The sequence below is a fragment of the Pieris napi genome, chromosome 8, assembly GCF_905475465.1.
Source record: "Pieris napi chromosome 8, ilPieNapi1.2, whole genome shotgun sequence".
In the NCBI taxonomy this organism is placed as follows: Eukaryota; Metazoa; Arthropoda; class Insecta; order Lepidoptera; family Pieridae; genus Pieris; species Pieris napi.
This window is the reverse complement of record NC_062241.1, coordinates 3,443,728-3,455,153: the sequence shown is the minus strand read 5'-3', so window position 1 is coordinate 3,455,153 and position 11,426 is coordinate 3,443,728. Positions and strand designations below refer to the sequence as shown.

Below are 11,426 nucleotides of genomic sequence, written 5' to 3'. Positions count from 1 at the left end.
TCGGTATTCGGTATTCGTTAATCGTTACTCGCGAAATCGGAAGTCGGAACTTGCAAGAAAATATTGTCATCTATTATTTAATTTAAACTGTTCAAAATATTGTGCGATTATATACGTCTAGATAATTTTGTAAGCCTTTTATTTTGCACTTATCTTATAAAAAAAAACATGGCTAACGGGGGTGAAGAACATTCTGTGTCAGTGGACAAAGCGAATAAATTTATTGAAAATTTATCGGTAAATATTCAATGTTGTTTAATTATTGCATATACAATATAAATTTTACCATGATCATTTCCATTTCCATATAATTAATTAAGAAATCCAGCCATGTTGTTAGTCAATACACAAAATATAGACACAGATGTATACAAGCATTAATAAACATTTTTTTATGTTACTTTAAAGGTTTTTTATGATAGAAATCACAAATCGTATTTTTCTTATGTAAAATACTTCATACCGAAGCTTTTAAAGAGTGGAATTTATCTATAAAAAATGTGAATATCCAAATTTATAGGTGCTTATACAAGATTAAGCCTTAAACTTTCCATAAGATACCTATGTGCAGTTAGAAAGAGATTCCGGTCAGATTCCACATTCATTGTTCTCTGTAACTACTTTCTACTACTATTCTCCTACTATTGTTAGTATTAGTTCTATCATTAAACAAGAAACCCGAAGATTTTTTCTGAAATTTCAAATATTTACTAAATAATTGGATCTTATTCTCCTGATTATTATCTTAATTTCAGAAAGAGTTACAAGAATTATATTCTTATCGTGATATGTTCTTTGAGAATCATCCCATAGAAATGGCAAAAAATAAGAATAAATATGTGGAAGAGAAAAAGGACAAATTAATAGAAAAATTTGAAAGTGTTGATGGTAAAATAAATAAAATCTATTGATAATTTGTCTGCCTTTGATAAAATAACAAGTATTCTATATATGTTAATAATTTTTCCTAGGTTTATTATAGCATCTCCTTAATGTTCTTATATTTATTGTCTTATTCAATTGTCTTTACCTTTCATCTCATATCATTATTATATTATTATAAGTTGTGAAGTATACCATATAACCAGTAAATAAGTATAAGCTACTTCGCACTTATAATTCTTTATGTTTCTCAACTCTTTATTAGAAGACTTTAATAGGAATCACTCAAGACCTTTGACTTTTTACTTATAAAACCAACTAACAAATCTCAGGGGTGGTAAATACAAATCCAAGTCAGCCTAAACTATAGATAAAACAGAGCTAGGCCGTCTAATGCTTATGACTTTTTTCATATTTTTTTAGTGGACACTGAAATTCCATTTTCGCTTAGAGCCCAATTTCAATACCTAAAAGGAAGATGTTATAATGTGAGTCTTAAATATGACGCAAGAGCTAGTCAGTCTTTGAGTAAAGCTGTTAAATTAAACCCTCATATGGTTGAAGCATGGAATGAACTTGGAGAGTGCTATTGGAAAAATATTAATGTTAAAGAAGCCAGGGCTTGCTTTGAAGGTGCCTTGAAACATGTATGTATTATTTTATATAATTTAGTATCCATTTATAATTAACGTGCAAAAGTAGATTTCAATGATAAGAGATACTGCATTTTAACTCAGATATTTGTAGAAATGCTGCTTTTGTCAAAAAAACTGATTAGTTTTATATGAAAACTTTGACTAAATCTTTGTGAGACTACTACTTATCATTAGTGTCCTCAACCTGTGTGTGTCATTTATAGCTTTTTGTAGGAAAGAAACAGAATATCACTCCGTTGCCTCTCCATAATACTACGGCAAGAAGCTGGTACAAAGAAAGATGGTGAAGCTTCACAAATGATACTAAAAAGTGTTGAGTATGCTAAAGAAGCCGTTTCACAAGATACAGCAGATGGTCAGTCCTGGATAATTTTGGGCAATTCCTACCTTTGCCAGTATTTCACAGTGTCACAAGATCCGGCAATTTTAAAGCAATGCATGAGTGCATACAAACAGGCCGACACAGACCTAATCGCAAGAGGCCAACCCGATTTGTTCTATAATAAGGCTATTGTAAGTATAATAACAATAAGTCGTTATTCATCCACACCTTATTGACATACATTTAACAAAAATAGATATTTAAAAAAACCTGTTCGGGAGAAGGAATACTCCAACTTTTTCCACCCTATTTTATCTTGTGATATCGCCATCCAATTTTTTCCACCTACCTTTTTGATCCCATCGGTATATCGCTTTATCGGTCTGCCCTTGTTTTTTTTCCTTTTGGACCAGTCTATTTGGTTACTCTTTTAGACCATCTATCATCTGTATATCGGGCTACGTGTCCTGCCCATCTCCATTTAAGTTGTACGGCTTGTTGTGCAGCATCAATTATTTTTGTATTTCTATATTCACTTTTATCTTTGTCGCATAATTGAATTCCGAGAATACTTCTATCTATCGCACCCTGGCTCGAACGAGTTTTGGCTTTTGTTTTGTTTTTGAAAATCCAAGTTTGTGCTCCATATGTAAAGGAAGGCAGCAAACACGAATTCACCACCTTTTTCTTTAGTTAGTGGGAGATTACCTAATACCTTTGAGGGATATCTCACCTATAGTAAAAAAATAAAGTAATGTAGTCTGTTTATCATATGTCTAGCACAACATTAGGTTGTGTATTTTTTTTTAATTTTAAAGTTTTGCTGCATAAATCAATGGATGCATTTTACTGGAGGTAGTAAGACTGCTTCCAAAAATGAAAATTCCTTATATGGTTTTGAATAGAAATTCATACAAAAATATTTAAATGTCACAGAGACAAATTTATTCAGCTTTCCGAACCTAAAGCATTTTTAAATCGTTGAAATATATTGGGTTTATTCGAAAATCGAATGGTTTTTATGTTTTAGAAGTGTTCTATATACACATACTAGCCATTTCGCGCCCGCTTTGCTGGACGAATTAAAATAAATTTTATGTTTCATTATTTTATTTTTTTTCATATTTTTATTATTCTTCTTTGTAACTTCCCGCTAAGAAAATTGAAATATTTCGAAAATCGAGTTTTTAACAGATGTTGACGTTTAGAGGTTCTAGGAAGCCTCCCCGAATGTTTCCGCGGTGAAGTCCGTAGGTATGGATAAATTTTCATAAAAGTAAAACAGAAATAAAAAAATAAATAGCCATAAACCATTCAGGAAAAATTTCGCATCGAATAGTGGTAGTTTCATGTCGATACGATCAGTGGTTTAAGCGTGAAAGAGCCTCAAACGAACACCATTTTCTTTTTATATATATTTATATATATACACATAAGTAAAATAATAGATACATTATCCTATTGCTTAGTCAGTAATGTAATAGAGCGAGTCCAAGTGAAATTAAATGTGCCCAATCCAGTATAATCTTACGCCCACCCGAAGATTTCGCCTTACTTATTCTAAATTCTGAATCCAAAAGAAACCTCATACAGGTCTATATTAAAAATTGTCAAAGGCTGTACTATGATAATTTATTTAGAACTCAATTGCGGTGGATATTGATTTTTTGTACTAAACTAAATATAGAATCGGTTATTACTGCTAATGTCATGACATATTGGATGTTTCACAGTTGTTCAAGTTTTGAGGCCTATTAAATTATTTAAAACAACCAATTAAATATCATGGCTATTATTTGTGACTTATAAATACTTTTACAATACTCATTCTTAATTTGTAGCACAATTTTTTCTTTAACTGTTTTAAACATGTACCACGGAATAATTGTTTTCTAGTTACCCACAACACAGGGCCTCCCTAGTGTGGGGACTAGCCATAACTGAATTCTGTCACAACCCTTTTGTCATAAGTAAAGTTATTATTACTATTATTATATACAGTGGAATCTCTATAACTCGTTAAGTCGAAATCCTCAGTAAGACGAAAAAAACTGCCATTCCCTTCCGCTGAACCCCTAAATCTCGGTATCTCGAATTTTTTTGACTTTGTAACTCGAATTTTAAAAGGCTTTTATTTTTTATTTTTTAATGACGACTTACGGAGTCTCCGTAAGTCGTCATTAAAATATAATGACGTCTTACTTGGAATGCCCGAAATAACATCCAAAATAAATTTTCGGGTTCGGGGCTTCTAATCTATTGTTTTTGTCTTGTACATGTGCAATTAATAAATAAATTAATTGCATACAATATAAAAATACACTTAGAATTCGCGCCTCTGTAAGTCGAAATTTTAGCAGTTAAATCATAATATTATGTATCTCGAAGTTCTTGTTAAGTCAAAACTCGTTAACTCGAATATTTTTGCATTTCTCTTGATATTGGAGTTATAGAGATTCCACTGTATTATATAAGTTGCTGAAACCACAATAAATAATGGATTTATCATCCATTATCTTTAGTTTATGGGCCTTTGATGTATTTGGTACATAAATACATCTTATTTATAGACGTATTTTTATTATGATTTTAATACTAACCCAATTCAATGATTTAACTTTGAATTATAAAAACCGACTATTCTATTTCGATAACGAAAAACAAACATAATTATGATATTTTAAGAACTCCTTTTCGTTTTGTTAAGAAAGTTGAATTATATTATTATTTTCAAGTCATTTTATAACTTTATATCAAGACCACAATGTACAAACATCCATCTGTTTGCGTCTCCTCCCTACTTTTTATGACTAAACAAATTAAAAATGTGTTAGCTTTTAACGTTTATTTAATTAAAGTCTAAACATTTTTTATGGAACATATTCTTAAGAATCTTGCTACAAGTGCGCATGTGCAATAGTTACTAATTGACTCGTTCGGTTGTTTACGAATTGTTACGAATTGACTAGAACATCTGCCCGAAGTGGGATGGTCGAGTCGGAGTAGAGAATAGATTGTAAAATCAGTGAAGTGAATTATAGTGGATCAAGTCATCATTAGAGTGTTTAATTTCCTACCCTAAGAACTAGATTGAGCTATTCGGGGCATGCTAGCCGTCTGCTGGCGCAGGCTTGCTCAGATCGAGCTGGTTCTTTCTTCCAAAGACCAGTCCAGTAAATACTCTGCATTTGTTTACACCAACTTATTAATTTATTATTGTATTATCTGGACTATAAAAGAGACCAAGACCCCCGAGTTTGTTTCGACATTTCTTCTCAGGGCAGTCAGTTAGGAAATGTCGACTTCATCTAGTTTAGGAAGACATTGTAAAAGTGATTTATATAGTCCTACTTGCAAGAATAAACTATTTCATTTCATTTCATTTCAGATTAACTAGCCCTTACACATGTACGAAATAAATAATACGATTACAATAAATACTGTTCCAATTTCCAGGCATTAAAGTACGAAGAGAAATACACTGAGGCCCTAGATACGTTTAACAGGGCGTGTGACCTTGACCCTGTATGGATGCCACCGGATCGCGAGCGCACAAAATTACGACAGTTCTTGGCCAGTGCTGTTGATTTACTGCGCACACGTGGCAAGATTAAGGGCAAACGCCTTGCTAACATGCTACAAGTAGGTATACTTAGATCTTAGTTGGACGGACGAAAGACGAAACGATAAATCGTTTCGTTTGGCTGTGATTGGTTATCAGTAACTCTTGTGTAACGCGCGTTGACACGTAACATATCTCTTGACGGGTAGCAAAGTCGTTAAATCAATTTTTTTTCAGGCTATTATTACTAGGATACTAAGTACATAACATATACAATTATACTGGGTGGCGCAAAAGTTCTGGCACTAAAGAAAATTTGTTTATTTTTTGGACGGTGGGGAAATCGTCGACGAAATTCACGTTGTGTTTTTATCACTGATGAATTATTCCGTAAGAACATTGACACGATTATTCCACGTTCTTGGGGAGTAAAACGGTCCATGTTTATTTTCAGTGTATTTAACATTTGTTCACTACACAATTTTCAACAACAGAATGACAGGAAATGTCATATAAAAAAATAAACAAATTTTTTTAGTGCCAGTACTTTTGCGCCACCCAGTATATATCAAATGAAAGCTATTCTATTTTACGATTTAAACATTATGTTATGTATTTAGTGTAAATAGTTAAAAAATAACTAAATGTACGTCACAGTAGTTTATCTAATGATACTGAAGAGCAAAAGCGTTTTACGATGGTTTTACTGTTCAAATTACGGACTATTTTTTATTACATGATTATGGACGGCACAGTAAGCGAACATTACGACGGCACATTTTGACGAATGTCTAGAACGTAATAATCTATTACCACTCTTTTCACGGAAATATTATGGCATTGGAATATTTTTGTATAACTACCCACACAGCTATACAACATGCGATAGTAATGTAAATAAATTGTATTATTACACAAAGGTTGTGTAAATAATATAAAAAAAAACAAAAAAAATATAGAAATAACTATTAAACACATTTTTTTATTATTACTAAAATTACACATGCTACCTTTTTGTGAAATTAAATTATATGACAAATTTTTATTTTCAGTCTATGGACAAAAAGATGTTAGGAGACTACTTGCCTGACCAATTCGTGACCCTTGGAGGGAGGCGAGATGTTAACCTCGAGTTGGTAAGAATAAATGCTCTACAAGAGGGTCCCAATGAGAACAAAGTGATCTTGGGACGCGTGGTCGGCTCCATACATAGCGAGAATGCAGTGCCCTTGTAAGTATAATATTCTTTAGAACCTATAAAGTCATTCAATTAGTCCCCTCTCTATTATCTTGAATATCTCATATGAAGCACCTATTGTCTATCTCTCTCTATTCCATGATTGTTGAAGTGCAGGGATTTATATATTATTATAGTTAAAGTCACTTTAGTTTCTTCTTTCCTATTAGGGAGCGTTCAAGTATTACGTAACGCAATTTTTGGAGATTATTGACCCCCCCCCCCATGAACTCGCCGTAACGTTTTTCAGTACCCAAGTCTAGTAAAACGTTTCGTGATCAACTAGTGACTATTATGTGGTGTAAGTAGAAAATAATATTAACGATAACGCGTAATTCAATCCCCGCCCCGCATCGTAACGTTTTACAAAAGGATCCCCCCCCTCCCAAAATTCGTTACGTAATACTTGAACGCTCCCTAAGCACGGGTTGCCTGGAAAAGCTCTCCAGCCAATCAATCAATCTTATCAGCCATTATATTTATTACTGTGTGTCGTTGTATCGTTTTATATAAAGGCGCGTAAACAAATATAACCCATGGCACTTCTGACAATGACATTGACAATTACATTTCTGTCATTTTGTTATTAGGACTTTTCGGTAAAATTTTAGGTGAGGCATTCCGTGAGTTTCGTTGAACATAGTTAAAACACGATAATTTTCAGTACAGGTACAGATGTTAGTCTGTAGGTTCTGGGATTTATTCCTGGTGAAACCACTATGGTTTCGCGTTGTAACACTTGCTATCTATTTATAATCTTTCTATTCTACTTTTATTTGAAATTTCAAAAAACAAATATAAACGGACTAATTTTAATGTAACTTCTTAATTACATTTGTTACTCGAATACTTTTAAACATCGTGAATATTTGTTACCACGTTTTAGTGTTATTTCCATATAAAAAATGGTAACCATAGTAACGTAATAAAAATACTATACTAAATATAGTCCACGTTTTATAATAAGCTTGATAAATAATGAATTTGATAATTATTTTTGTATGGATTTCAGCGCTTTCGCCATTATAGATGACAGTATGAAGTGTGTGTTAGTAACGGCATACAATTGGGCAGCTGGGAAAGGCACCCTCATTGGGGACTGGGTTGCCATCCCGGAGCCGAATTTGAAATCTCATAATGTTGTCACACCGGAAATGGTAAATCCTTTTCCATTTTTGTCAGAAAACTTTCGTTTATGTCCATAAATAAATAAAAAAAGTTGAGCAACCTGGCGTAGTTACACGGGAGTTATAAAAATGTTATTTAAAATCTATAATAATCTCTTTCTCAGTCTAATTAACTAAAATACTCCTTTGTCTCTCTCTGTCAAATTGTGTTTACTCGGGGTAAAAAAGAGACATGAGTACTTAAACTAAAATGGTGTATTTAGACTTATTTTTTTTCAATAATGGGATATAATATATCTTATATATATATATGCGTTTGAGCTGTCAGAATCTGACATCGGTAAAATTCGTACGAGCTCTTCGTAATATGAATAATTTTCGTACATCAATCATATTTAATTAATTTATTAATAATTTGTTTCAGAAATACGTTTTCCAGTCGATTCGTGTTAATAATCCAATGAAGTTATTCGTCAATGGACGTCGCGTGGAGCGTGCGCAAATTGCGGGCACGCGCGTCTCTAGTACGTACGAGATGCACTGACGTCTATCTGCTTTCTTCTCGCAAGGCCGATTGACGTAGGTGCGAGAGAGATAGCAATACTGGATACTTTGAATTAGCCGTTTTCAAAGTGGAGTGATAGGGTTGAACTTGTACCAGAATTTTATAAAATTATGCACTTTTGAGCTTGTCTTTACTTGGTAAAGAGTTGTGCTGGTGTTGTGACAGTAAACGAACGAAATTATACAATATTGGTTAATTATACATATGAGAATGGCGATATGGACATTTAAATTAACAAAAGACTATTGAAATATAATTTAGTTGGTGATACATTACGTATTACGAATCGTTTCTCAAGCCTCGTCTTGAACACGAGCAAATGTGTCAAACTTGTGTAAAATGCTTTGACAGCTCTAACTAGATTAGAGTTTTGTGTTCTTTAATGAGCGAAACAACCATATTTTCTAAAACGAATTAACATTAATCGAAATAATTTAATAATGTCATATAGGACTTATTTAAACAATTAGAAAACATCCTGTTTAGAAATAAGGTCCAATATCTGTTGAACGATGTAATTTCTACACAAACCCGTAGTATTAATGTTAGGTAGCGTTTGAAATGTGTCAAAACTTGAAGAATTTACGGGAATATGCGCTTTTATACGATATTAGTGCATAACCAACAAAGCAAGATTGATACAACATTACTTTAACTTGCAAAATATATCTGTCAGCTAGGTGAGGGGTACCGGGTTCGATTCCCGGTTCGAGGGCAAACTTTAATTTTAATTTGTTCCCGGCCTTTGGGAGGGTTGTGCGGTACCGGGCGAGTGCCTTTTACCGTACATGGAGGACAGGGTCGAATTTCTAAAAGACACGAATTATAAAAGTCCTATATTTGACGCTGGCTAATGCACAAATCGTGCCAGAGCCATTAAAAAAAAATCTAACATTTTATTAGATTTTTGATTTGATTGATCATTTTATTTGATTTTGTTGGAGTTACAGAACAGCTGTTATAATCTGATCTGAAAAACCTTAGTACGCGATTTTTCAAGTAAATTGCGTATTTTGGTTCTATCGGTGGTGCTAAGCGAATTGAGACAGGTTTTTAGTGTTGGACGGGCGATGGAATCGCAATTGTTGTTAGGTGTATGTAGGAAATATTCGATAATTTGGTTGAATAATATTTTCCTTCTGTGATCGTAGCTTTTTAATAATTTGTCGCAAATTTATTGTGTTTGGATAAAGTATTCTAAAAAAATAGGTGTCAAAACTAAATGTTAATTATAGTTGGTGTTACTTTAGGATTCACCTATGATAATTCATAATCTAAGTGAGACTCCAAAAATGTATCTACGTACACGTAGACAGTAGAGAAGCAGTCCCAAAATTATTGACAAAAAAACACAGAAAATGTGTCTATATGTTTATTTTAAAAGAATTGTCGCATTTGTAAATAATCAAGGCAAATATCGATATTATGCATAAAATATAACACAGCGCAACACATTCATTAATAGGTTTAAGAGCGGCCAACCGTGCGCGGAGCGGCGGTACGTGATTATGGCGTTGTAACAGATATTTCTTTGAAACTTTTGAACTAATAGGCATCTTGTGCACTATATCTAGGTCTCTATTAAAACGCGAAATCAAAATTTTAAGAAACAAATTCAGTACAAACCTCCAAAAATCAGCCTTTTTGCACAAATTTTATATGAAGTTTGGGCGTTTATAATGTACTCATTAATTGTAACCGGAAAGAAATATTTGCATAGAAACCTTGCAAATGTAATGGAGTTTCTAAATGTAAAACTTTTTGGAACGAAGTTCCTTATTTTTCATAATCTTGTAAGGCTTACGAAAAAACAAGTGTTTCTTGGAACAAGTTTTAAGAAATTTCCGCACACTATTTTTCTTTCAATGTTATCGCGTTCTCACTTGCTTGTTAGCCATTTTTATGACTCGCTATCTATCTATGCTATCTCTTTTCGCTTTACCTCTTGTTCTGACACTGCGCTGGATGAAACAACGAGCTTTTGGCCATGCTCGCGTTGCCGTTTTTGGACGGGGAAGGACGCTCTTAATGATTATCTGATAGCCGTACAAATTTTCATTCTGATACTTTTGTAAATATATTCGATACACATCATAGAATAGTGTTTGTCGTAATACTATATTTACACTTATTATGTAAATACGGTGACAGGGTGGAACTGAGAAGTTGTTGGGCGTAAACGATAGTATACTTAGCCTTTGTATAGTAAGAATGGATGCGTCGTTTAAAGCAGAAGGCAAATTGAAGTCTGGAGAAAGTTTGGAGAAACCAGAATTGTTCTGAATGGTAGGTTTCACCATATAATATGAATGAAACTGACTTAGAAATGTGATTTCCCCATAGATATTATGGGAATTTGAAGCTACCCACAAAACTAAATAGCATTAATGCTACTGTGGGTAGAATTGTCTAACAAAACTTTTAAGGATCTATTACAACCTTATTCGAATGAATCTCTATTTTTTGTTTAAATTTTTATATTAAATATGGTTTTACCTATATTGTAATAATTATAAAACTACTACTTGTTGTATAATGTTAATAATTTTATTTATTATATAAATGTAAAAATATATATTTTATTTAATAAATGTTAGTTAAGTTCGCCTGCATGGAAAAAAACTTTAACATAACACAGGACGTACTTCGCTTTCATATGCTAATATTTAATATAACTTGACAAAAGATAGTGCCTGTTAAATCATTAATAGGTCAAAGCCCAGATTCCAATATGTATCTCAAGCCACAAACTAATCTTAAGCATTATCAAAAGTTTATAAATAAATTAGACAGCTATTTTAATAAGATTTAGGGTTTACTTACATTCTAGGTGTGGGCCTCATGTTCATTGTTCCTAAGGGACTCGGAAAGGAGACTTAGCGCAAAGTCCGACTCCCTTATGTCAGAAATGTATAATAACATACTGGAACTAATATGTTCGCACTAAATCTTGTGTCTGAATCTCACTCTAAGAGAAGGAGAAATCAAAACGTACGAGTCTTTACACGGCCTAATTTTATAATTGATGCTTTAAGCATTAACTTTCAGAAAATCATCTCTAGGCTAACGTGCGTT

General features: G+C 32.8%; 1 protein-coding gene across 1 annotated transcript; it reads left to right on the top strand.

Moving 5' to 3' along the window:
- Positions 1 to 9,228, top strand: LOC125051777 (tetratricopeptide repeat protein 5-like). Its single transcript, XM_047652333.1, has 8 exons — positions 1 to 237; positions 756 to 888; positions 1,306 to 1,529; positions 1,752 to 2,051; positions 5,317 to 5,502; positions 6,475 to 6,653; positions 7,672 to 7,816; positions 8,211 to 9,228. Exons 1-8 carry the CDS (start codon positions 169 to 171, stop codon positions 8,328 to 8,330), a joined length of 1,356 nt encoding a protein of 451 aa, XP_047508289.1. The 5' UTR covers positions 1 to 168; the 3' UTR covers positions 8,331 to 9,228.
- Positions 9,229 to 11,426: the final 2,198 nt, after the last annotated feature.

Coding starts and splice junctions, on each gene's coding strand:
- LOC125051777 (XM_047652333.1), top strand. CDS start 169: ATGGCTAACGGGGGTGAAGAACATTCTGTGTCAGTGGACAAAGCGAAT. Junction 2,052..5,316: donor TGTTCTATAATAAGGCTATT/GTAAGTATAATA, acceptor TCCAATTTCCAG/GCATTAAAGTACGAAGAGAA. Junction 5,503..6,474: donor GCCTTGCTAACATGCTACAA/GTAGGTATACTT, acceptor TTTTATTTTCAG/TCTATGGACAAAAAGATGTT.